This window comes from Hylobates moloch, unplaced genomic scaffold, assembly GCF_009828535.3.
Source record: "Hylobates moloch isolate HMO894 unplaced genomic scaffold, HMol_V3 SCAFFOLD_23, whole genome shotgun sequence".
NCBI lineage: Eukaryota > Metazoa > Chordata > Mammalia > Primates > Hylobatidae > Hylobates > Hylobates moloch.
The window spans coordinates 41,612,311-41,639,309 of record NW_026652298.1 but is presented as its reverse complement, the minus strand read 5'-3'; the positions used below and the strand labels follow the sequence as shown (position 1 = coordinate 41,639,309).

The 26,999-nt window shown below is 49.7% G+C and overlaps 1 protein-coding gene and 1 long non-coding RNA gene across 3 annotated transcripts in view; one reads left to right on the top strand and one right to left on the bottom strand.

The window, feature by feature from the left end:
* Positions 1-975: 975 nt before the first annotated feature.
* The window catches only part of RAB11FIP3 (RAB11 family interacting protein 3), a 107,926-nt gene continuing 81,902 nt past the window's right edge, over positions 976-26,999 (top strand). For both annotated transcript variants that reach the window (XM_032145415.2, XM_032145414.2), the window contains exon 1: positions 976-2,075. In XM_032145415.2, the coding sequence (XP_032001306.1) occupies positions 1,362-2,075 (714 nt within the window). In that variant the 5' untranslated portion in view covers positions 976-1,361. The remainder of the gene's footprint in view (positions 2,076-26,999) is intronic.
* LOC131382341 (uncharacterized) lies at positions 18,660-23,454 on the bottom strand. The gene is made up of 3 exons (XR_009211746.1): positions 23,296-23,454; positions 21,830-21,971; positions 18,660-20,005 (listed from the first exon to the last, which is right to left on the bottom strand). It is a non-coding gene; the product is annotated as an uncharacterized LOC131382341 (long non-coding RNA).

Below are 26,999 nucleotides of genomic sequence, written 5' to 3'. Positions count from 1 at the left end.
ATTTCCCTGATACAAATTATGACAGGCTAAATTTAGTGCCTCACCTGCTCCTAACTAGCCTCACCATCATGCCTGCCGCCGGGCTGTGGTCCTGTCTGAGGTCCTGTGTCCCTCTGAGGACAGGGACACCCATACACAGAGGTCAGTTGTCAAACGCGGCCACGGTGCTCGGGAGGCTGGCTGCAGACGGGCGATTCACGCTGGGTGTCTTCTTGAGTCTTATTTTTTGTAGAGACGAGGTCTTGCTGTGGTGCTCAGGCTGGTCTCGAACTCCTGGGCGCAAGCGATCCTCTCGCTTGGGCGTGGGCCAGCGCGCCCGTCCCAACGCTGGGCGGCCTGGAAATCTTGGTCACAGGCTTAAGGGAAAGGCCTAGCGCGTGCCTCTGGTTTCAAGGGACATGGACTGCGTGTCTGGGGCCCCTCCGCACTCCGTGTCAGACCCTGCGTCCCCAGGGTCCGCGCGGGGCCTGGACAGGGCCTCGCCCTCTGCGGCGTCTGCTCCCCGCGACCCCCGGGGCACCTGCAACCCCTGGGCCGCGGAGCCAGGCGTGAGTCGCCTCCTGGTCTCATCAACGTGAGAACGCTTTACCCCGGAAAGGCTCAGCTCCTAGGGGGCTGTGTTGTGTCCCTTTGCGTCTCTAGCCCGCCGTGCGGTGCCGTTTACTCGACCGCCGCTGGTAGCTGTGCGGCGGGAACACGTTCTAACGCCTGACTCCGCGCGCCCCTTGCCAGCGACGTCACGTCACGCCTCCACTCGCACCCTCGGAGCACCCCCGCGTCCCGCGCCCGAAGCTCGGGAACCCCCGCTCTGGCGAAACGAGGAATACGAAAGGCAGAAAAACGCCCCCTCGCGCCCGCTGCACTGCCGCGACACACGCGGCGCCTGCCTTTATAGCAAGCCGGCGAGGGGCTGGGGCACCGCCGGGACGTGCTGACGTCAGGCCGGACGGGGGGCGGGGCCTGGGCGGCGGCGGCGTTAGTTCTCCGGGTACCTCAGACGCCTCAACCTCATTAGTCTCCTCATCCTGCTTCACAGGCCCCGCGGCCTCCGGTCTCCTCGGCCCCCGTCCCCCGGTCTCCTCGGCCCCCTTTCCCCGCCTCCCGCCGCCCGGCCCCTCGCCGCCCTCCCTAGGCCGCCCCGCCGCCATGGGCCTGCGCCCGCCGCGCCGCCGGGCCGAGGGCAGCTGAGACGCGGCGCGAAGATGGGCGAGGACAGAGCAGGGCCCGAGCGCCAGCCCCAGCAGCCCGGGCGCCCCGCGCGCGCCCGCCCGCGCCGCCGAGGGGATGCCCGCGCCCGCCGCCGCGCCCTGAGCGCCTTTGTCTGCCGCCCGCGCCCTCCGCACCACTAGCCTCTCGGGAGCATGGCGTCGGCCCCGCCGGCCTCGCCCCCGGGCTCGGAGCCGCCGGGGCCCGACCCGGAGCCGGGCGGGCCGGACGGGCCGGGGGCGGCGCAACTGGCGCCGGGCTCTGCGGAGCTACGCCTCGGAGCGCCCGTCGCCGGCCCCGACCCGGAGCCCCCGGGCCTGGATGAGCCTGCGCCCGGAGCCGCTGCGGATGGCGGGGCGCGCTGGAGCGCCGGGCCGGCCCCGGGGCTGGAGGGAGGCCCGCGGGACCCCGGGCCGCCCGCCCCGCAGCTGCGCTCCGGCCCGCGGGGGCAGCTTGCGAGCCCCGACGCCCCGGGCCCAGGGCCGCGCTCCGAGGCGCCGCTTCCAGAACTCGACCCGTTGTTCTCCTGGACTGAGGAGCCGGAGGAGTGTGGCCCCCCGAACTGCCCGGAGAGCGCGCCTTTCCGTTTGCAGGGGTCCAGCAGCAGCCACCGAGCGCGGGGCGAGGTCGACCTCTTCTCTCCCTTCTCCGCGCCCACGGCGGGCGAGCTGGCGCTGGAGGAAGGTCCCGGGTCCCCGCCGCAGCCCTCGGATCTCAGCCAGACCCACCCCCTTCCGAGCGAGCCCGCGGGGAGTCAGGAGGACGGCCCCCGCCTCCGAGCCGTGTTCGATGCCCTGGACGGGGATGGGGACGGTTTCGTCCGCATCGAGGACTTCGTCCAGTTTGCTACGGTCTACGGGGCAGAGCAGGTACGGAGCGGCCCGGGCCGGGGCGTGGGAACCGGGCAGGTGCGCGGCTGGCCTGCGGGGTTGATGTGGGACCGGTCGATGCGGCCCCTGGAGTCGGGAAAGGCACTGTCAAGACCTGAGGGTCCTGCTTTGTCTGCTTATTCACCACTTCGGCCCTGGATTTCTGGTTGAATTTCACTGGAGTCCCTCTTCCCTTCTTTAAAGGAGGTTCTATTCTGGGGAGTCAGTTTCTTCCCCTCCCCCCAGCGCGTCGTCAGCTGGATCTTACCGAGGTCAGCTTCTCGCCTGGGGACACCCCCCAGGAGGCCTGATCGCCACCCCTGCAAGGTGCCTGATCGACGTACCCCTGAATGAAGAGGTTCCCCGCGATTCCCCCACCCGAGGGCCCAGATACTGCTCGGCTGAATTCACCCAAGTTCTAGCCGCAGAGGCCAGGCTGCCCAGACGCCTTGAGATCCTACTGATAGACACCTATTTTGAGCACAATTAGTTTACTGTGTGTGGTTGACATCTTTTCTACTTAGATTTCATCTTTTATTGTTTGGGAGACAGTCAATGCTTGTAGAAGGTCCTGGAATTAAGAATTTTTACTTTGGTGCCTTTGGGGAGGAAGGCAATGAGCCTCAGAGCTTGTTGGCAAATGCAGAAGTCTAGCAGGACTCCATTAGGTCCACCTCCACTCTAGTAGGAGAGGTGAAATGCGTGGACAGGCACTACGCACAGAACAGTGTGGCAGGGGTCCACGCGGTCCTCAGGGCACCTGCTCCTGGGGGAAAGGTGGGCCCCAAGATGTAGTTGTTCCTGTCTACCTCAGCACTTAATAAAGTTTAAGTGGAGATAACATCAGGGCCATGTGTGTTCTGCCAATAACCCGGTGGACATCAAATAATACCAGTGCTCACTTTTAAATATTTTACTTAGTAGGAAATCCCTAAGGTGCATCTGTCAATTTTTTGTATTTTGACTTCTCACACATGCAGACATCTGCTAAGTGGGTGTTGAAGTACATATGGGTATTTAAGCCAAGAGGTCTGTAAGAAAAGAGGTAAAATTGGCACACTGCTATTTAGGGTGTCAGTCATAACATGAAGAACCTTGATGGTCGGGCGCGGTGGCTCACGCCTATAATTCCAGCACTTTGGGAGGCCGAGGCGGATGGATCACGAGGTCAGGAGATCGAGACCATCCTGGCTAATATGGTGAAACCCCGTCTCTACTAAAAGATACAAAAAAATTAGCCAGGCGTGGTGGCGGGCACCTGTAGTCCTAGCCACTCAAGAGGCTGAGGCAGGAGAATGGCGTGAACCCGGGAGGTGGAGCTTGCAGTGGGCGGAGATCTTGCCACTGCACTCCAGCCTGGGCGACAGAGCGAGACTCCGTCACACACACACACAAAAAAACAAAAAACAGGGTCCTGATAAATCAGGGTTCCTTGCTGAGTTCACACTAAGAAAATGTGCAGACAGGTGCCTGCGGGGCAGCCTGCAATGCTCACAGGCTTAGCTCCAGTTGGGATATTGTCAGGATAGTTTTCCGCCTACTCTAATGGGCAGTGAAATATGTGACTGATAACTTTCCTGTATGGTCAGCGTGGATGGTGGTTGCTGGTCTAGGTGTTTTGCTGCGTTTCTTTCTTGCGCCTGGGCCGGAGAGCACCTTCAGCTCCCTTGGTTGCTGTTGGCTGGTGCGCTGTCTCTTGTCCCAAACATATTCTTGCTTCAGTACAGCAAAGAAGTTAGGAGAGTACCACGTTTGCTCCTTGTTACCATGACGCAACTCTGATAGAGAGCTTCTGTGAGGCTCAGGTATATTTCCACTGGATCATACCACAGTTCTCTGAGATAGTAGGTAAGCAGGATTCATCCCCACTTCACAGGTAAGAAACTGGAAACCCAGAAAGGTCAGATAGCTCTCCCAAGGTCTCACAGGGGTAGAACTAGGTCTTTTGGCTCTTAGACCTTAGATGCCTCCTGGATGTGGTGGCTCACAATATCCCTATTGTGATAATATCTTATTGACTTTCATACAATTCTTTTTATTTGAGAAACATTTTTTGTTATAACCTCCGTTAATGATCACAATGGGAAAAACTTTGTGTTGCTATTTGGGGCTGAGCTTTCTTGTCATCACAAAGTAGAAATGAGACAAAATTCTTCACTCTGAATTCCAAGAGCTCTTGGTGGAATTCGAAGGTTGGGGGCAAGGGCTGGATGACTTGGGGTTTGGTGAGGATAGGGAAGTGGACGGGATCTCCTGTGGTATTACTCCTTCTGTCTGTTCTTCCAGACGGCTTAGGAAGAAGCATTGTTGGGTGTGATCTGAGTGCCTGGACTTGGGCCGGCTTCCTGGGGTGGAGGAGAGCTCTTGATTTCTTAAAGCTAAGTTACTGTTTGGCAACAGATAATTTACAGGGTAAAGAAAGGTTGATTTTCATGTTATGTAACCCTGTAGCCATTGCTGAGTTTTAGCAGTCTTGGTTCATCTGTAAACTCCCCATTCACTACCTCCATATGATTTTTGAAGTGGGTTCCTGACATTATATCATTTCTTCCATAAATGCTTCAGTATGTATTTCCAAAGGATACTGATTCTTTTAAAAAACATTAATGATTTTTTTAAAAACCCTAGGGAACAGTTCAGATAAAAAAACTGGATAACAGCAATAAAGATCGTAAGTTTTTGTACTTTCAAGCTTGAGATTTCAAAATATTGAGCACATGAGAGACTCTTAGTCCAGTCACATTACTGTCCTTGATGATAACAACTAGATTATCTTAATTTTTTTTTTTTTTTGAGATGGACTGTCGCTCGCTCTGTTGCCCAGGCTGGAGTGCAATGGTGTGATCTCGGCTCACTGCAACCTCTGCCTCCTGGGTTCAAGCGATTCTCCTGCTTCAGCCTCCTGAGTAGCTGGGATTACAGGTGCCCGCCACCACAGCTGGCTATTTTTTGTATTTTTAGTAGAGATGGGGTTTCGCCACGTTGGCCAGGCTGGTCTTGAACTCTTGACCTCAGGTGATCCACCTGCCTCGGCCTCCCAAAGTGCTGGGATTACAGGCGTGAGCCGCTGTGCCCGGCCAAGTATCTTAATTTTTATCAAATTTTCAGAGGTATCATATTGAGTATCTTCTATGTAATCTGTTTATGAAGGTAGCATTTTAAATTATTTAAATGGATTATTTGAATTTTTAATAGAAGCAGCTCCTGTTTATAATACAGATAGCTCTTGTGTCCCTGTTTCTTTAGCAATGTCATGGTGTGTTTGGATCTAATTACGTCATCTGGTGATAGATCAGGTGTGGTGTAATATAACACAGTGTTGTGTTAGCAGGAATCAGCAGATGAAAGGAGCAAGTGGATGTTTCTGGTTATATTTTCTTGAAACAGGAATTTATAGTCAGATGTGTCCAGGAATTAGGTATGAGGTTGGAATAGGTGATTTTTAAGGCTTCAACCATCTCTGGAGATTGACATGACCCCTTCATACTGAGAGGACTGATGCTTTTGTATTTACTACCACCTATCATGAAGCAGAGATTGTAAAATAAATTCTAAGAGTGTTGTGAGAAAGGATTACTTTAATTTTGTTTTGTGTTTAAAGATTATAACTAATTTACATGTTATTTTCCAGTCACTTGCATTTGCATTTTAATAGCCACTGATTCTTTTCAGAGAATGTCCTTCAGTAACCTTGGTAAGCATTGTCTGTCTTCAGTACTTGCAGAAATAGGCTGCTGAAGGAAGTGTCTATGCTCAGATCTCCCTACGTTTTTTTATTCCTGCACCGCTAATGGTGGCAGTAGGAAGTTCCTAGGGACGTTTGACTGCACCTTTTTGTTTGTTTGTTTTGAGACAGGATCTCACTCTGTTACCCTGTCTGGAGTGCAGTGGCAAGATCTGAGCTCACTGCATGCTCCACCTCCTGGGCTCAAGCAGTCCTCCCATCTTAGCCTCCTGAGTAGCTGGGACTATAGGCAGGCATGACCATGCTCTGCTAATGTAAAAAAATTGGCTGGGCGCGATGGCTCATGCCTGTAATCCCAGCACTTTGGGAGGCCGAGGCGGGCGGATCACGAGGTCAGGAGATTGAGACCATCCTGGCTAACACGGTGAAACCCCGTCTCTACTAAAAATACAAAAATTTTTAAAAATTGTTTTTGTAGAGATGAAGTATAGTTTAGTGATACTGCCCAGGCATATGATTGAACTCCCAGGCTCAAACGACCCTCCTCAGGCCTCAGCCTCCCAAAGTTCTGGGATTGCAGGCATGAGCCATAGCGCCCGGCCTGGCATCACCTTTTATTTGCTCTGTGTCATTTCCAGTCTCTTAGCCTTGAATTTGAGTGAAGGTGTGTGTGAATGAGAGTGAGCATGTGTGTGTGTGAGCAGTTACATATGTGAGCTGGTGTGTGTGTGTAATATGTGTGTGTGGTGAGATGTGTGGGAGCATGTATCTGCAGGATCAGGGATGTGTGTATGTGGGAGTGGGATCTTTGTGTGTAAGTGGCATGTTTGTGTGTGAGCAGGTGAGTGTATGTATTCTGGGTCTACATGCTGACTGAATTGCTGAAAGGCAAATGAAGCTTGTTTATATAAAACAGAAAATGACCAATAATCCCACTATCCTGAGAAAAATAACATTACCATTATTTTACTACATTTCTTTTCAGACTTTTTTTTTTTTTTTGAAATAGAGTCTTGCTCTCTTGCCCGTGCTGGAGTGCAGTGGCACAATCTCAGCTCACGGCAACCTCCACCACCTGGGTTCAAGCTATTGTCTTGCCTGAGCCTCCTGAGTAGCTTGGACTACAGGCGTGCAACGCCTGGCTAATTTTTATATTTTTAGTAGAGATGAGGTTTTGCCATGTTGACTAGGCTGGTCTCGAACCCCTGACCTCAAGTGATCCACCTGCCTTGGCCTCCCAAGGTGTTGGGATTACAGATGTGAGCCACCGCGCCCAGCCCAGACCTTTTTTAACACAGACATAGACACACAGGTGACTGTCTATAAAAGTACACAATTGAGATCGTATTGGGGTAGAAGCTAAATTTTTTTTTTTTTTTTGAGATGGAGTCTTGCTCTGTCATCCAGGCTGGAGTGCAGTGGCGCGATCTTGGCTCACTGCAAGCTCCGTCTCCCGGGTTTATGCCATTCTCCTGCCTCAGCCTCCTGAGTAGCTGGGACTACAGGCACCCGCCACCGCGCCCGGCTAATTTTTTTGTATTTTTATTAGAGATGAGGTTTCACCCTGTTAGCCGGGATGGTCTTGATCTCCTGACCACGTGATCCGCCCGCATTGGCCTCCCAAAGTGCTGAGATGACAGGCATGAGCCTCGGCGCCCAGTGAAGCTAAATTATTTTTATAGATGTTCATTGTTTTTTTTTTTTTTTTTGAGACGGAGTCTCGCTCTGTCGCCCAGGCTGGAGTGCAGTGGCGCAATCTCGGCTCACTGCAAGCTCCGCCTCCCGGGTTCACGCCATTCTCCTGCCTCAGCCTCTCCGAGTAGCTGGGACTACAGGTGCCCGCCACCGCGCCCGGCTAATTTTTTTGTATTTTTAGTAGAGACGGGGTTTCACCATGGTCTCGATCTCCTGACCTCGTGATCCGCCCGCCTCGGCCTCCCAAAGTGCTGGGATTACAAGCGTGAGCCACCGCGCCCGGCCGGTGTTCATTGTTTTAAAAGAAACTGGCCTGGCGCGGTAACTCACACCTGTCATCCCAGCACTTTGGGAGGCCAAGGCGGGTGGATTACCTGAGATCAGGAGACCAGCCTGGCCAACATGTTGAAACCCCATCTCTACTAAAAATACAAAAATTAGCCGGGTGTGGTGGTGGGTGCCTGTAATCCCAGGTACTTCAGAGATTGAGGCAGGAAAATTGCTTGAACCCGGGCGGCAGAGATTGCAGTGAGCTGAGATCTCGCCATTGCACTCCAGCCTGGGCGACAAGGGTGAAACTCTGTCTCAAAAAACTAAAAAGAAACTAAAACTAGTAGGTAAAATACTAGTAGATAATAAGAAAAATAAGGAGCCCTTGTAATCTCCCCATCCATTAATATCATTAAGAGATAATTAAACATTTAATATGTGAATTAAAATGTATGTAATACATACTTGATTATAGATAAATGTTATAATTTGCATGCATGTTGCTTTGAATCTGCTTTTTGACCTGTTTTTTTTTTTTTTTCTGAGGCAGGGTCTTGCTCTGTGGCCCAGGCTGGAGTGCAGTGGTACGATCTCAGCTCAGTGCAGTCTCTGCCTCCCAGGTTCAAGCAATTCTCCTGCCTCGGACTCCCTCAGCCGCTTAGCTGGGATTACAGGCACCTGCCACCACTCCGGCTAAATTTTTGTATTTTTAGTAGAGATGGGGTTTTGTCATGTTGGCCAGGCTGGTCTCAAACTCTTGACCTCGTGATCCACCTGCCTTGGCCTCCCAAAGTGCTGGGATTACAGGCATAAGCCATTGCGCCCAGCCTGAGCTGTTTCTTTTTAATTGATAGAAATATTTTTACATATTCATGGGATGGGTACATGTGGTATTTTGTTACAGGCATACACTGTAATGATCAAGTTGGGGTGTCTGTCACCTCCATATTTGTCTTCTTTTTTTTTTTTTTTGAGACGTAATCTCTCTCTGTCGCCCAGGCTGGAGTGCAGTGGCGCGATCTCGGCTCGCTGCAAGCTCCGCCTCCCGGGTTGATGCCGTTCTCCTGCCTCAGCCTCCCAAGAAGCTGGGACTACAGGCACCCGCCACCATGCCCAGCTTATTTTTATATTTTTAGTAGAGACGAGGTTTCACCATGTTAGCCAGGATGGTCTCGATCTCCTGACCTCGTGATCTGCCCACCTCGGCCTCCCAAAGCGCTGGGATTACAGGCGTGAGCTACCATGGCCAGCCTATCATTTTTATATATTGGGAAGTTTTGAGTCCCTTCTTCTAGCTATGTTGAAATATACAGGCACGGCGCAGTGGCTCACGCCTGTAATCCCAGCGCTTTGGGAGGCTGAGGCGGGTGAATCACGAGGTCGGGAGATCGAGACCATCTTGGCTAACATGGTGAAACCCCGTCTCTACTAAAAATACAAAAAAAATTAGCCGGGCTTGGTGGTGGGCACCTGTGGTCCCAGCTACTCGGGAGGCTGAGGCAGGAGAATGGCGTGAACCTGGGAGGCGGAGCTTGCAGTGAGCCGAGATCGCGCCACTGCACTCCAGCCTAGGCGACTGAGCAAGACTCTGTCTCAAAAAAAAAAAAAAAAAAAGAAATATACAGTATATTGTTATTAAATTTAGTCACCCTACTGTGTTGCCAAACGTTAGAACCTATCCTTTCTCATTGTAATTTTTTTTTGAGATGGAGTCTCGCTCTGTCACCTGGGCTAGAGTGCAGTGGCGCGATCTGGGCTCACTGCAACCTCTACCTCCCAGGTTCAAGCGATTCTCTTGCCTCAGCCTCCTGAGTAGCTGGGATTACGGGTACGTGCCACCATGCCCAGCTAATTTTTGTATTTTTAATAGAGACAGGGTTTCACCATGTTGGCCAGGCTGGTCTCGAACTCCTGACCTGGTGATCCACGCACCTTGGCCTCCCAAAGTACTGGGATTACAGGTGTGAGCCACCACTCATTGTATGTTTCTAACCATTAACCGTGCTCTTTACCCTCTCGATGCTTCCCAGCCTCTGATATCAGTCGTTCTATACCCTACCTCCATTAGATCCACTTTTCTAGCTCCCACATAAGAGTAAAAACGTATTTGTCTTTCTCTGCCTGTCTTATTTGACTTCACATAATGACCTCCATTTCCTTCCACGTTGCTGCAAATGACATGATTTCATTTTTTTACGTGGCCAAATAGTACTCCAGGCTGGGCACGGTGGCTCACGCCTGTAATCCCAACACTTTGGGAGGCCAAGGTGGGTGGATCACGAGGTCAGGAGATCGAGACCATCCTAGCTAACATGGTGAAACCCTGTCTCTACTTAAAAAAAAAAAAATTAGTTGAGTGTGGTGGCGGGCACCTGTAGTCCCAGCTACTTGGGAGGCTGAGGCAGGAAAATGGCGTGAACCTGGGAGGCGGAGCTTGCAGTGAGCCGAGATCGTGCCACTGCACTCCAGTCTGGGTGACAGAGTGAGACTCTGTCTCAAAAAAAAAAAAAAAAAAAAAAGTACTCCATTGTGTATCTATATCACATTTTCTTTATCCATTCAACTGTTGATGGACACTTAACATTGATTCCATATCTTTGATTGAGAACAGTGCTGCACTAAACATGGGGTGCAGGCATCCCTGTGGTATATGGATTTCCTTTCCTTTGGATAAATCTCAGTAGTGGAATTGCTGGATTGTATAGTAGTTGACCTACATTTTTTGAAATTGAAGGTCTCTGATATCAGGTATATACTTTATTTATTTAAAAATTTCTTTCTTTATTTTTTTTTTATTTTTTGAGACAGAATTCACTATTGTTGGCCAGGCTGGAGTGCAATGGCGTGATGTTAGGTCACTGCAACCTTCGCCTCCTGGGTTCAAGCGATTCTCCTGCCTCAGCCTCCTTAGTAGCTGGGATTACAAGCATGTGCCACCATGCCCGGTTAATTTTTTGTGTTTTTAGTAGAGACAGGGTTTCACCATGTTAGCCCAGGCTGGTCTCGAACTCTTGACCTCAAGTGATCTGCCTGCCACAGCCTCCCAAAGTGCTGGGATTACAGGCATGAGCCACTGTGCCCAACCAGGTGTATACTTTATTTTTTTGATATAGAGTCTCACTCTGTTGCCCAGGCTGGAGTGCAGTGCTGCAATCACTGGTCTCTGCAGCCTTGACCTCCCAGGCTCAGGTGATCCTCCCATCTCAGCCTCCCAGGTAGCTGGGACTACAGGTATGTGTTACCACACCTGGCTAATTTTTCTGTTTTTTATAGAGACAGGGTTTTGCCATGTTGATCTCCAACTCCTGGGCTCAAGTGATCTTCTCACCTTGGCCTCCCAAAGTGCTAGGATTACAAGCATGAGCCACTGGTTGGCAGGTGTATACTTTAATGGAAACCTAAGGTTTACTTGTCGCCAGGAAGATTCAGAATTGTTAAGGATGGCCGGACGCAGTGGCTCACACCTGTAATTCCAGCACTTTGGGAGGCCAAGGTGGGCAGATCACCTGACGTCAGGAGTTTAAGACCAGCTGGCCAACATGGTAAAATCTAAACTCTACTGTCTACTAAAAATACAAAAATTAGACCAGGCGCGGTGGCTCACACCTGTAATCCCAGCACTTTGGGAGGCTGAGGCAGGTGGATCACGAGGTCAAGACATCGAGACTAGCCTAACCAACATGGTGAAACCCTGTCTCTACGAAAAATACAAAAAATTAGCCGGGCGTGGTGGCAGGCGCCTATAGTCCCACCTACTCGGGAGGCTGAGGCAGGAGAATCGCTTGAACCTCGGAGGTGGAGGTTGCAGTGAGCCGAGATCTTGCTGCTGCACTCCAGCCTGGGCGACAGAGCGAGACTCCATCTCAAAAAAAAAAAAAAAATGTTAAGGACTATTCTAGTTCCAGTTTAGGATCTAACATACAGGAAGAGTTTAATTCTATGTAGATGGTGCAGACAAGGTTGTTAAGGGCACCAGGCTTATGGATTGCTTCTCTTCCAGGCACTTATTTTTTTTTAATTCTGGAAGCATTCAATGTAAACATCAGTTGTATCAGACAAAAGGATTAGGCATCCACTTAAGTCTATTATGTAGCTCATAAAAATGGTAATTATAAAGGCTCAAAATTACTTAGATTAGCACTTCTAAGTTATGATAGAGTGATGTACTAAATACATACCACACTTGCAACCAGGTAGAATTGAAAGAAGTTTTGAAGAAATATTAAAAGTGCTTTTAGTTTTGTGTTGGGAGTTATGAGTGTATAGGAGAGGGTGTATGGTGGGAATGGTTTTATTTGAGGTATTGGCTATATTTCCTGTTGTGTTACCGATTTTAATTATTTTGAAAAGTAGTGCCTTTGCACATAGCATAGAGTTCAAACAGTACAGAAGGGAATCTAGTAAAAAAAAAAATCATTACAGTTGGTAGAAATAAAAAAATTTAAGTAAACCCTGAAGATAAAATATTTACATACTTTGACTTCATTAAGGTTCATACAAAATATACAAAATACATCTAAAGAAACTTGGATTTTCTAGTAAATTAAAGAACTAGATAGAACATTGAATTTGCATCTGCAGATGCTTTATGAAGATGGGCTATTTTTACTGATATTTGGAAAAACGCATATTAGAAAATGCCTGTAATTCCTGCTTCTTGGAGAAGGAAAAAAAGAGATGGGATCATTGGCCAGGTGTGGTGGCTCACACCTGTAATCCCAGCACTTTGGGAGGCCGACGCGGGCGACTTACAAGGTCAGGAGTTCGAGACCAGCCTGGCGAACATGGTGAAACCCTGTCTCTGTTAAAAGTACAAAAAATTAGCGAGGTGTGGTGGCAGGCGCCTGTAATCCCAGCTACTCGGGGGTTGAGGCTGGAGAATCTCTTGAACCCGAGAGGCGGAGGTTACAGTGAGCCAAGATCGCGCCACCGCACTCCAGCCCAGGTGAAAGTGCAAGACTGTGTCTCAAAAAAAAAAAAAAAAAAAGAGAGATGAGATCTCACTTTGTTGTCCAGGCTGGAGTGCAATGGTGTGATCATGGTTCACTGCAACCTTGAACTCCTGGACTGGGTTCAAGGGATTCTCCCACCTCAGCCTCCAGGGGCATGCCCCCATACCCAGCCAATGTTTTATTTATTTATTTATTTATTTATTTATTTATTTATTTATTTATTTTTTATTTATTTATTTATTTATTTATTTATTTATTTATTTATTTATTTATTTTTGAGACAGGGTTTGGCCCTGTTGCCCAGAGTGGAGTGCAGTGGCCTGATCTCAGCTCACTGCAAGCTCCACCTCCCAGGTTCAAGAGATCCTCCTGCCTCAGCCTCCTGAGTAGCTGGGACTGTAAGTGCCTGCCAGCACATCCAGCCAACTTTTGTGTTTTTTGTAGAGGCGAGGTTTTGCCATGTTGTTAGTCTGCTAAGCTCAAAGGATCTGCCCACCTCGGCGTCCGAAAGTGCTGGGATTACAGGTGTGAGCTACCGCGCCCAGCCTTATTTTTATTTTTTGTAGAGACGAGTTCTTACTGTCACCCAGATGATCCCCTGGCCTCAAGCAGTCCTCCTATTTTGGCCTCTCAAAGTGTTGAGATTATGGGCGTGACCACCTTGCTAGGCCAACAAATTCTTAGTGACAGAATTATAGCTAAATAGGAAGAATAAGTCCTAGTGTTCTATATCACTGTGGGATGACTGTAGTTAATAATCTGTTTTTCCTAATAGCTAGAAGGAGGAGCGAGTGCAGTGGCTCACACTTGTAATCCCAGCACTTTGAGAGGCTGGGGAGGGTGAATCACCTGAGGTCAGGAGTTGGAGACCAGTCTGGACAACATGACACAAAACCCCATCCCTACTAAAAATAAAAAATTAGCTGGGTGTGGTGGCGGGCACCTGTAGTCCCAGCTACTGGGGAGGCTAAGGCAGGAGAATCGTTTGAACCCGGGAGGCAGGGGTTGCAGTGAGGCGAGATCGCGCCACTGCACTCCAACCTGGGCGACAGAGGGAGACTCTGTTTCAGAAAAAAAGGCTAGGTGCGGTGGCTCATGCCTGTAATCCTAGCACTTTGGGAGGCCGAGGCCGGCGGATCACCTGATGTCAGGATTTCTACACCAGTGTGGCCAACATGGTGAAACCCCATCTCTAATAAAAATACAAAAAATTAGCCAGGTGTGGTGGTGTGGCCTGTAGTCCCAGCTACTCGGGAGGGTGAGGCAGGAGAATCACATGAACCTGGGAGGCGGAGGTTGCAGTGAGCTGAGGCAGTGCCATTGCACTCCAGCCTGGACAACAAGGGTGAAACTCCGTCTAAAAAAGAAAAAAAAAAAAGCTAGATGGATATTGAATTTCCCAACCCAAAGAAGTGATAAATGTTGAAGATGAGAGATGTGCCAAGTACGCTGAACTGATAACTGTACGTTATAGACATCACAACATCACTGTGCAGCCACGAGCGCGCAAGACTGTTATGTCATTTAATCAAAGCGAAAAATTCTTAGTGAAAAGAATTGTACTAATTGCACTGTAATTATTATTATTTTTTGAGACAGTGTCTCGCTCTGTTGCCCAGGCTGGAGTGCAATGGCACTATCTTGGCCCATTCTTGGCCCATGCCCACTGCAAGCTCCACCTGCTGGGTTCAAGTGATTCTCCTCCTCAGTCTCCCGAGTAGCTGGGATTAAAGGCTTGTGCCAGCACGCCTGCTTAATTTTTATATTTTTAGCAGAGATGAGGTTTCACCATATTGGCCAGGCTGGCCTTGAACTCCTGACCTTAAGTGATCCACCCACCTTGGCCTCCCAAAGTGCTGGGATTACAGGCATGAGCCACTGTGCCTGGCCTTCCCCCACCTCCTCCTGAGATGGAGTCTTCCTCTGTCACCCAGGCTGGAGTGTAGTGGTGTGATATCCACTTACTGCAACCTCCGCCTGTCAGGTTCAAGCAGTTCTCCTGCCTCAGCCTCCTGAGTAGCTGGGATTACAGGCATGTACCACCACGCCCGGCTCCTTTTTGTATTCTTAGTAGAGATGGGGTTTCACTATGCTGGCCAGGCTGGTCTTGAACTGTTGACCTAGTGATCTGCCTACATCGTCCTCCCAGAGTGCTGGGATTATAGGCATGAGCCGCTGCCTCTGGCCTTTTTTTTTTGAAACGGAGTCTTGTTCTGTCACCTAGGCTGGAGTGCAGTGGCGCGATCTCAGCTCACTGCAACCTCCGCCTCCAGGGTTCAAGTAATTCTCCTGCCTCAGCCTTGCGAGTAGCTGGGACTACAGGTGCACGCCACCACGCCTGTCTAATTTTGGTATGTTCATATTGGCCAGGCTGGTCTGGAACTCCTGACCTTGGGATCTGTCCGCCTTGGGCTCCCAAAGTGCTGGGATTACAGGCATGAGCCAATGTGTCCAGCCTTTAAAATTTTTTTTTTTTTCCTGAGATGGAATTGCGCTCTATCACCAGGCTGGAGTGCAGTGGCGCAATCTCAGCTCACTGCAACCTCTGCCTCCCAGGTTCAAGTGATTCTCCTGTCTTAGCCTCCCAAGTAGCTGGGACTACTGGCACGCGCCACCATGCCCAGCTAATTTTTGTATTTTTAGTAGAGATAGGGTTTCACTATATTGGCCAGGATGGTCTCCATCTCTTGACCTTGTAATCTACCCACCTTGGCACCCAAAGTGCTGGGATTATAGGTGTGAACCGCCACGCCTAGCTGAAACATTTTTTAAAGAGATAGGGCCTTGCTCCGTCACCCAGGTAGGAGTGCACTGGTGCCATCACAACTCCCTGCAGCCTTGAACTCCCGGGCTCAAGTGATCCTCCCGCCTTAGCCTCCTCTTCGTAGCTGGTACTACAGGTGTGCACCACTGTACCTGGCTTTCAAAAGTTCTTGAGACTAATAGGCTGGGAAAAATGGATACAGTGTCATGATTAGGGAGGAAAATAAATTCTTTAAGTAGGTACAATTCTATTTTTCTGTCCAGATATTTCATGCTTGTATCTGTCCGTCTGTCTGTCTGTCTGTTTATGGCTAGTCAAGTGAAGCAGTGGGAATGGAGAAGGACCAAAGCAACCCGTAACGATTGTGATCAGTTAGTTGTAAACAGCATTGCACTAGGACCAGCTCATCTTGTTTTAGCAAATTGGTATTACTCTGGTTACCGTCTTGTGATATTCTTGTGTTTATCATAAGTTTCAAAACAGAGTTCATGTTGAGCTAGTGTCCTGTGTGTGCCACTAAAACAGGCATCCTAGCTCTTCAGCTTCTAAGTCTTCTGATGGGTGTGGACCCGCAAAATCTGAGACAGGTCTCAGTTAGTTTAGAATGTTTATTTTGCCAGGGTTGAGGATGCACACCTGTGACACAGCCTCAGGTACTCCTGATGACATGTGCCCAAGGTGACCGGGGCACAACTTGGTTTTATGCATTTTAGGGAGACATGAGACATCAATCAATATATGAAAGAAGTACATTGGTTCATTCTGGAAAGGTGGGACAACTCCAAGCAAAAGCAGGAAGACATGAAGCAGGGAGGGGCTTCCAGTTCACAGATAGGTGAGAGACAAAGGGTTGCATTCTTTTTTTTTTTTTTTGAGACGGAGTCTCACTGTTGCCCAGGCTGGAGTGCAGTGGCGCAGTCTTGGCTCACTGCAAGCTCCGCCTCCCGGGTTCACGCCGTTCTCCTGCCTCAGCCTCTCCGAGTAGCTGGGACCACAGGCGCCCGCCACCACGCCCGGCTAATTTTTTGTATTTTTAATAGAGACGGGGTTTCACCGTGGTCTCGATCTCCTGACCTTGTGATCCGCCCGCCTCAGCCCCCCAAAGTGCTGGGATTACAAGCGTGAGCCACCGCGCCCGGCCTCTTTTTTTTTTTTTTTTTTTTTGAGATGGGGTCTCACTCTGTTGCCCAGCTGGAGTGTGGTGGTGCAATCTCAGATCAGTGCAACCTCTGCCTGCTGGTTTCAAGCAATTCTCCCGCCTCAGCCTCCTGAATAGCTGGGACTACAGGTGCGTGCCACCTTGTCCGGCTAATTTTTTGTGTTTTTAGTAGACACGGGGTTTCACTGTGTTAGCCAGGATGGTCTCGATCTCCTGACCTCATGATCCGCCCCCCATCGGCCTCCCAAAGTGCTGGGATTAGAGGCGTGAGCCACCGCGCCCGGCCTTCTTGGTTGATTAATATTTATTTCTTTACTTTTATTTTCTTTTGAGACGGGATCTCATTCTGTCTCTTATAGTTGCATAAAATGGAAATGTTTCTGGACTACAATAAATTTCTGTGTTCCTTTTTCTTTTTATTAAAGATTTACTAATTTTTGTATTTTTAGTAGAGATGGGGTTTCGCCCTGTTTCCCAGGTTGGTCTCCAACTCCTGAGCTCAAGAGATCCGCCCACCTTGGCCTTCCAAAGTGCTGGGATTACAGGCATGAGCCACCTTGCTCAGCCCCTCTACTGTTGTCCCTTCCCTGGGATCAGTGGCCCAAAGTCCAAGTGAGGCTTTTGCTCTGCCTACCTTCCCCCTTTTCTCCTACCTGGTGGGCATTCTCAGCTAGGCCTGGCCAGCTGGCATCTTAATTTCCTGAAGGATTTTCTCTTTGCCGAAAGATCCCCTTGCTTTGCTGGCTGTGTCCTGCCTACTGTTTCTTAGGTCAGTGATGCGTCTTCCTCACAAAGATGTTCAAAATACACAGATTCTTTTATCCCTTAAGGGAAGGAAGACTTCTGAAAATGCTGTGTGATGAATCTGGGAATGTTAGTTCTGGAGACCAGCCATGCTGGGGGATCAGGAAGGCATCCCTGCCATCCCTGCTGGTTCAGCTGGAGCTGTGCGTGCGGCAGGAAGTGAGGAGGTGAGAACAGGTGCTGGCACAGGCCCGCCTGGCTGCCCTCATCCCACCCTCTTGCTCCTTCAGCCCTCCTCCAGAACACAGCAAGGTCAGCTGGGTCCATTTTTCTTCTTTTTTTATTGAGACGGAGTCTCGCTCTGTCGCCCAGGTTGGAGTGCAGTGGTGCAATCTCAGCTCACTGCAACCTCCAGCTCCCAGGTTCAAGCGATTCTCCTGCGTCTGCCTCCCAAGTAGCTGGGGTGACAGGTACCGGCCACCACACCTGGCTAATTTTTTGTATTTTTATTAGAGACGGGGTTTCACCATGTTGGTCAGGCTGGTCTTGAACTTCTGACCTCAGGTGATCCACCCGCCTCAGCCTCACAGAGTGCTGGGATTATAGGCCACGGTAGCCACCGTGCCCCTCCCTATTTTTCTTTAAGCCTGTTCCTGATCACTCAGTAACCTGGTATTCCCACTCCCTCAGTAGCCTGATGTTCCTGATCCCTAAGTCGTGTGTATCCATGATTAAACACACTCATGCTCTGGGAGTGCACAGCAGGGGACTCGAGGTCTTCCCATCACTGTTGGCACACTGGCATGTTCTCACGGGGGGCGAGTTTTCTCCTCTGTGTCACCCTCCAGTAAGTCCTGCCGATTCATTCAAAGGCCCACCTGTAGACCAGTGATGAAAATTAATTATTTGAAATATCCTGTAACAGTAATAAAATAATCGCTATGCCGGGTACTCTGTCGTTGCCTCTCTAAATTGATTTCACACACACGAACCCTAATGTGCACAGGGACTAGCCTGGAGTCGGTGCCAGCCGCCCCTCTGGCTGGAGCCCTCGGCCCCATGCTCCTCCTTTCTTGGCCATGCAGCAAACACATATTTGTGTTCCCACACCAGGCAGCCTTCCTTCTGTGACATAGTAACAGCCTTTGAGTGACTGATACTTTTGATTTGTCTACCTAGAGAAGGAATTCCACAACTCTTGAAGTATGAAGTTCTCTAATCATGCTTTTTTGTTTGTTTGTTTGTTTGTTTGTTTTGAGACGGAGTCTCGCTCTCTCATCCAGCTGGAGTGCAGTGGCATGATCTTGGCTCACTGCAAGCTCCACCTCCCAGGTTCACACCATTCTCCTGCCTCAGCCTCCCGAGTAGCTGGGACTACAGGCGCCCACCGCCACGCCCGGCTAATTTTTTGTATTTTTAGTAGAGACGGGGTTTCACCGTGTTAGCCAGGATGGTCTCATCTCCTGACCTCGTGATCCGCCCACTTCGGCCTCCCAAAGTGCTGAGATTACAGGCATGAGCCACTGCACCTGGCCTCATGCTGTTTTTTTTTTAAGAAACGGGGTCTCACTGTGTTGCCCAGGCCGGAGCACAGTGGCTGTTTATAGGCTCTGTCACAGTCACTGCACCCTCTAGCTCCTGGGCAATCCTCCTGCCTCAGCTTCCCAAGTAGGTGGGACTCCTGGCCCATGCCACTGCACCCAGTTTATGATGCTGGTTTTTGAAATGGGGTTACTGTTCCCATGGTGAGTGTTTGGGGGAGTTTGGGGATGGTAGTTGGAGTTATAAATTCAACTCAGGTCTTTTGTTTCATTCTGGAGGGTTATTAGAACACTCGTGAAGGGGGTCGCTATTTCAGGAGGACCAGGAGTGCGCTAGGTCTCTTTTCTGGTCTTCCTCCTGCTGAGCTGGGCTGCCGCTTCTGGCGTCTGGATGCTTCCATGGTTCTCTACTTCTGAAGTGGCAATCCAGGGTGGTCAGGCAGGAGCGAATTGCTTTTCGGTGTCATGCTGCTTTTTTTCAGACGTAGTGACAGTGTCTGCTGAGTCGTCCCAAAGCACAGAGATATGATCTGCAGACGGTATTTTGTGTCTTCGTGGGCAGGAGCTGGAGTTCCACCCTGTTTTTTTTAGCAGGTGGCCTTTGAACAATTAAGAGAGCAGGTCTTTCTTGTTGGGCGTAATTCTCCTGAGAATCAGAACAGGCTCCGTGCTAGAGTGGTTATCTCTGCAAATGTTTCTTCCTCTCTCCTTCCACCACTCTCACCCCTTCTTTTTTTTCCCACTTGTTTACAAAGTTTTATTTCATTCCAACATCGGGCGGGTTGGTTTACTTTACTAAAATCCAAGAAAAACAAGGTTTTTGCTGTTGGAAATGAAAAGCCCTTTTATGAGAAAGTCCATCCCTGTCAGCATGGCTTATTCTGTCTGGTGAGGAGAGAAGAAGCCATGGAGACATTTCCTCTTGGTGATTTAATTTTTAAGAACCCTCTTCAGGAAGCCTGCCCTGTGATGCTTTTTAAGAGAAATACCAGTTAGTGAGGTTTCAACAGCACTGAGGAACACTTGGCTCTCTCTTGCAGACTAAGAAATACCAAGCAGGAGGAGTGTTGGCGTTTGGAATAGGTAAATCAAGAACCTGCTCTTGTTGGCTTGCGAGTGCCTTTAAAGCGAAAGCAAGAAGATTAAAAGGAAAACGTCACAGATCATGCACACTTAAAAGCATGCAAAAGAAATAAATAAAAATAATAAAAACATGCAAATAAAGGAGAAAATAAAAACCCCATCCAGCGCCGTGAATCTTTTCAGCCTTCTAGCTTTTAAATTTTTCTTTGTATAGGACAATTAAACAAAACCAGAGTCATAATTGACCATTTTAACCTAGTTTAAGCCAACATATTGTTACCACCTCTCGACATCTGTACATCTGCTTCTGCAGCATGATCTTTGGTGGTGGTGGTGGTGGTGGTTGTTGAGAGGGAGTCTCGCTGTTTTGCCCAGGCTGGAGTGCAGTGGCGCGATCTCGGCTCACTGCAACCGCCGTCTCCCAGATTCAAGCGATTCTCCTGCCTCAGCCTCCCGAATAGCTGGGACTACAGGTGCCCGCTACCACGTCTGGCTAATTTTTGTACTTTTAGTAGAGACGGGGTTTCACCATGTTAGCCAGGGTGGTCTAGATCTCCTGACCTTGTGATCCGCCCGCCTCGGCCTCCCAAAGTGCTGGGATTACAGGCATGGGCCACCGCGCCCAGCCCTGCAGCATGATCTTAATGGCTCATAGCTTTTTTGCTGTATGAGTGAATATGCTAGAATTTGAGTATTTATCTTTGGTATTTTAGGTTTTTACTTTTTTACTATTATAAGCTTTCTTGTAGCTGAATCTTCCTGCACAATTTATCATTTTCTTTGTTTTTTTTTTTTTTTTTTTTTGAGACAGAGTCTCACTCTGTCACCCAGGCTGGAGTGCAGTGGCGCGATCTCGGCTCACTGCAAGCTCCGCCTCCCGAGTTCACGCCATTCTCCTGCCTCAGCCTCTCTGAGTAGCTGGGACTATAGGCGCCCGCCACCACGCCTGGCTAATTTTTTGTATTTTTAGTAGAGACGGGGTTTCACTGTGGTCTCGATCTCCTGACCTCGTGATCCGCCTGCCTCGGCCTCCCAAAGTGCTGGGATTACAAGCGTGAGTCACCGCGCCTGGCCTACAATTTATTATTTTCTTAGGTTAAAGTCTTAAAAATGGAATTGCTGGGGGAATGGATATGTAGGTTTTTTTTTTTTTTTTCGTTTTGTTTTGAGATGGAGTCTTGCACTGTTGCCCAGGCTGAAGTGCAGTGGTGCGATCTTGGCTCACTGCAAGCTCCACCTCTTGGGTTCACGCCATTCTCCTGCCTCAGCCTCCCGAGTAGCTGGGACTACAGGCGCCCGCTCCACCTGGCTAATTTTTGTCCTTTTAGTAGAGACGGGGTTTCACCATGTTAGCCAGGATGGTCTAGATCTCCTGACCTTGTGATCTGCCTGCCTCGGCCTCCCAAAGTGCTGGGATTACAGGCGTGAGCGACCGCGCCCGGCCTGGATATGTAGGGTTTAAAGCATTTAAGAAAATGTTTTCCGTCACCAAATTGTCTTCCAGAAGAGTATTGCCAATCTGATACAGGAAGAATGGCATATCAATGGAGTTGCAGTTTGTATTTCCTGGAGTGTATTTGAGCTGATGTTCCTCTGCGTGTTAATAAACAGATGTTTTTGTTCTTGTGCGTGTCTGTGTTGTGTGGGTGTTCTCCAGTCTGAGGCCTCCATTTCTCAACCTGTGCATGGAGGTCGGCCGAGGCAGCCTCTGAAGTACATGGAGCCCTGGACAGCGCCCTGAGTTTCTGCAGGGTTTCTTTCTTTTGTGGTATTATCCTTTCTTACGAGTTTCAGATATAGGCCATCAGTCTGCGTCATTCAGTCAGGAATAAAGAACATGGAAATGCCTACTTTTCATTACCTTTGTTCCGGTGTAACGTTCTCCTTGTAAAGGGCAGAGGGTAGTAGGCTAAGGCAGACAGCAGCAGGACGGTGCTGAGAACGGCTCTGAAGAGTCTCCATTTTGTGCTGACTTAAAAGTTTTCTCTACTGTTGGATGATCCCTTGATAATTAAAAAAGAAATTATGATAGTGATAGCTGTTCGGCCTGCAGAGTAAAGCTGCAGTTACTTTATTCAGCAAGGTCTCAGGCTCCTAATTTTAGAGCTCCTAGAATTTCGTAGTCCTCTCAAGATTGGGTTCTGGCCGGGTGCCATGGCTCACGCCTATAATCCCAGCACTCTGGGAGGCTGAGGCAGGTGGCTTACTTGAGGTCAGGAGTTCAAGACCAGCCTGGGCAACAGAGTGAGACCCTGTCTCTAATAAAAAAGATTGGGTTCAGGCTGGGCACAGTGGCTTATGCATGTTATCCAAGCACTTTGGGAGGCACAGGTGGGCGGATCAGTTGAGGTCAGGAGTTCGAGACCAGCCTGGCCAATGTAGCGAGAATGTCTCTATTAAAAAAGATTGGAGCCTGGTGCAGTGGCTCACGCCTGTAAACCCAACACTTGGGGAGGCCAAGGCAGGTGGATCACGAGGTCAGGAGATCGAGCCCATTCTGGCTAACATGGTGAAACCTTGTCTCTACTAAAAATACAAAAAATTAGCCGGGCATGGTGGCGGGTACCTGTAGTCTCAGCTACTCGGGAGGTTGAGGCAGGAGAATGATGTGAACCCGGGAGGCGGAGCTTGCAGTGAGCCGAGATCCCACCACTGCCCTCCAGCCTGGGCGACAGAGCGAGACTCCATCTCAAAAAATAAAAAAAATTGGATTCAGGCCGGGTGCAGTGGCTCACACATGTAATCCAAGCACTTTGGGAGGCCAAGGCAGGCAGATCACTTGAGGTCAGGAGTTGGAGACTAGCCTGGCCAACATGGTGAAACCCCATCTCTACTAAAAATACAAAAAAAATCAGCCAGGCCTGGTGGTGAGTGCCTGTAGTTCCAGCTACTCAGGAGGCTAAGGAATGAGAATCGCTTGAACCCAGGAGGCGGAGGTTGCAGTGAGCTGAGATCTTCCCACTGCACTCTAGCCTGGGCTCCAGCCTGGGTGACAGAGCAAGACTCTGTCTCAAAAACAATAAAAAATAAAAAAAGATTGGGTTTTAGGTACTATGTCAGTATAGGAGCTCTTACTTTTAAATTTAAACCAAATCTCAAAAGAAAAAAATGGATGTTCTATAATCTCTCCCTTGCCCACCCAAGGGAGTGACTCTGGTCTGGTATTGGGGAATGAGAATCTGAGGCTAACACCCTCAGGCAGGTGGCTGAATCTCAGGCCCACAGAGATTGGGTTGCTGTTGGCTCCTGTAGTGGCTCCACCGTGGAGAGAAAGGTTCTGCCAGAAAATCTGGGAGCCAAGATTAGAACCTTCCTCCAGGCACTCACCATTTCTCCCCGTCTGTGCTCTCGGCGAGGGCTGCTTTGTGCCCACTTGGCCCAGGTGTAGGGACCCAGCAAGAATGGGATAGACCTGGCTGCTCCCTGGGGGAGGCAGATGGGCAAAAGGACATTATGGCCTGAGCACCTAGTAGCCTCCAGGTACAGGTGTTCTCTGGATGCAGTCCTGAGGCTCAGGTGTAGGCCCCTTTGTGAGGTCGGGTGGGGGGGGGGAGGGCGGTAGGTGGGGCTGGCAAGTGTTCTAGACACAGAGACGAGGGTGCATCATAGAATTTGGGGACATTGGGTCCTATTTGCTCTTGGGGAATGGGAGCTTTGCATCCTGTCATCTTTGTCTCCCTAAAGATCACCCTGGGTGCTGGGCATGGGGGTGCGTGTCTCAGCTACTCGGGAGGCGGAAGTGGGAAGATTACTGGAGCCCAAGAGTTTGAAGTTGCAGTGAGCCATGATCACTCCTGTGACTAACCACTGCACTCCAGCCTGGGCAGCATAGTGAAACCCCGTGTCTTTAAAATAATAAAATAAAGATCACCCTGGCCTCTTTCTGACCCGTATCTGAAATTGGTTGTCTATGTGAAGCAGAACAGTGGTACCCACAGGCAGGGGCACTGAGGCTTGTTTTATTTTAGGGGATGACTTTGCAGGTGGGCTTTCCTTGGGAGCAGATATTTCCTTCAGAGGGACATAAAGAGTGCCCTTTGGCAGGCTGTCTTCCAGGTGGCCCTTGGCACTGCCTGCAGATGAGGTGGGCACTGCGGCTGGGGAGCTCTGTGCACCGGCAGGGTCACCTGCACGTGGTCTCATCCTTCACAGTAGAAGTTTGTGGCGTCTGCTGCTCTAGGGTGGTGTCCAAATGTGTCCTACAGAGACATGTTGACCTATTTTCCAAGCACACTTCAGTGTGAGGACTTATTTCCATATAGTCCTTTTTATTCATATATCTCAAACTTTTTTTTTTTTTTTGAGACACAGTCTCTGTCGCCCAGGCTGGAGTGCAGTGGCGTGATCTTGGCTCACTGCAACCTCTGCCTCCTAATCCTGGTTGAAGCAATTCTCCTGCCTCAGCCTCCCAAGTAGCTGGGATTACAGGCACGTGCCTCCATGCCCAGCTAATTTTTGTATTTTTAGTAGATTCAAGGTTTCACCATGTTGGCCAGGCTGGTCTTGAACTCCTGACCTCATGATCTGCCTGCCTTGGCCTCCCAAAGTGCTGGGATTACAGGCATGAGCCACCATGCCCGTCTTTAAAAACATTTTTTTAAGAGATGGGCTGGGTGTGGTGGCTCACATCTGTAGTCCCAACACTTTGAGAGGCTGAGGCAGGAGGATCACTTGAGGCCAGGAGTTCAAGACCAGCCTGAGCAATATAGTGAGACTCTGTTTCTACAAAAAATATAAAAATTAGCCAAGTGTGATGGTTTACCCCTGTAGTTCCAGCTACTTGGGAGGCTGAGGCAGGAGGATCACTTGAGGCCAGGAGTTTGAGGCTGCAGCAAGCTATGATTGTGCCAGTGCACTCTAGCCTGGCGGTAGAGTAGGACCCTGTCTCCAAAAAGGAAAAAAGAGAGTCAGAGAGAGAGAGATGGGGTCTCGCTCTGTTACTCAGGCTGGAGTTCAGTGGCACAGTGTCAGCCTCCTGAGTAGCTGGGACTACAGGTGTGCACCACTGCACCTGGCTAATTAAAAATATATATATATTGTGGCCGGGTGCAGTGGCTCACGCCTGTAATCCCAGCACTTTGGGAGGCCGAGAGGGGCGGATCACGAGGTCAGCAGATCGAGACCATCCTGGCTAACACGGTGAAACCTCGTCTCTACTAATAATACCAAAAATTAGCCGGGCGTGGTGGCGGGCGCCTATAGTCCCAGCTACTCGGTGGGCTAAGGCAGGAGAATGGCGTGAACCTGGGAGGCAGGGTTGCAGTGAGCCGAGATCGCGCGACTGCACTCTACAGAGCAAGACTTCGTCTCCAAAAAAAAAAAAAGAAGACTAAAAACGTATAAATTATACCTGTCTCCCTACAGAAACTCATTAAGAGAATCATGCTCAGACCGTTGTCTGGTTAATGTGAACAACATGAGCACATCTGAAAAAAAGGGTGAGAACAAAGGGTTAAATTCAGCTTTCAGGTCAACTAATTTAAAACAACAGGACGGGCCAGGCACAGTGAATTGTGAAAAATAACGCTGACAATTTAAAATAGTGGAACAAAATTAAAAAAGGAAAAAGAAAAAAACTATAAAGAAAATTTGACATATGAAAAAGCGTATTGTCCAGGCACGGCGGCTCACGCCTGTAATCCTAGCATTTTGGGAGGCCGAGGTGGGCGGATCATGTGAGTCAGGAGTTTGAGACCAGCCTGGCCAACGTGGTGAAACCAATCTCTACTAAAAATACAAAAATTTGCCGAGCGTGGTGGCGCGCATCTGTAGTCCCAGCTACTTGGGAGGCTGAGGCAGGAGAATCGCTTGAAACCAGGAGGCAGAGGTTGCAGCAAGTCGAGATCACGCCATTGCACTCTAGCCTCATTCCCAATGAGGGAAACTGTCTCAAAAAAATAGCCGGGCGCGGTGGCTCATGCCTGTAATCCCAGCGCTTTGGGAGGCCGAGGCGGGCAGATCACCTGAGGTCAGGAGTTTGAGACCAGCTTGATCAACATGGAGAAACTCCGTCTACTAAAAATACAAAATTAGCTGAGCGTGGTGGCGCATGCCTGTAATCCCAGTTACTCGGGAGGCTGAGGCAGGAGAATTGCTTGAACCCGGGAGATGGGGGTTGCGGTGAGCCAAGATGACGCCACTGCACTCCGGCCTGGGTAACAAGAGTGAAACTCTGTCTAAAAAAAAATTGAATAACATAAATAAGTAAATAAATAAATAAACAACAGGATGGAAATTATACCTGAAATTTAAAAAGTAAGATGGCTATGGTAGGCCAAATAATGGCTCCCAAAGATAGCTAGGTCCTGCTCTGTCCGCTCAGACCACCACACTCTACACAGTAGAGTCCTCCTCACAGTGCGCTCTGGCCCTCTTGCCCCTCCAACCTCACTTCCAGCTGCCGGCCCCCTGCTCACTCTGCTCCTGACACTCCACAGGCACACATCCTCCTCCAGGCCTGTGCAGTAGCTATCCCCTCTGCCTGGAACATGCAGTCCTGTACATCTCCAGCTCATTGTCTTAGAGGGCTGTCACCAGGCAGGACAGAGTGTCAGGCTCATTCTGCTCAGCAGAATTCAGCTCCTTGAGGTTGTAGAACTGAGGACCCTGTTTTCTGGTTGGTAGTTGGCCAGAAATGGTTCTTAGGTCCTGCAGAACCCTCAGGTTCAACCACGTGGTCCTCCCAGGTATGGCAGCTTACTTCTTCTTTGAAACCAGGAGGCTGCTACAGTGGAGTCTTAAGTTAACATAAATCACAACTAGGTGTGGTGGCTCACACCTGTAGTCCCAGCTCCTCAGGAGGCTGAGGTGGGAGGATCGCTTGAGCCTGGGATCTTGAGGCTGCAGTGAGCTGTGTTTACCACACCACTGCACTCCAGCCTGGGTGACAGGGAGACCCTGTCTCAAAAAAAAGAAAGAAAAAAGTTTTAGGCCGGGTGTGGTGGCTCACAGCTATAATCCCAGCACTTTGGGAGGCTGAGTTAGGTGGATCACTTGAGGTCAGGAGTTTGAGACCTGCCTGGCCAACATCG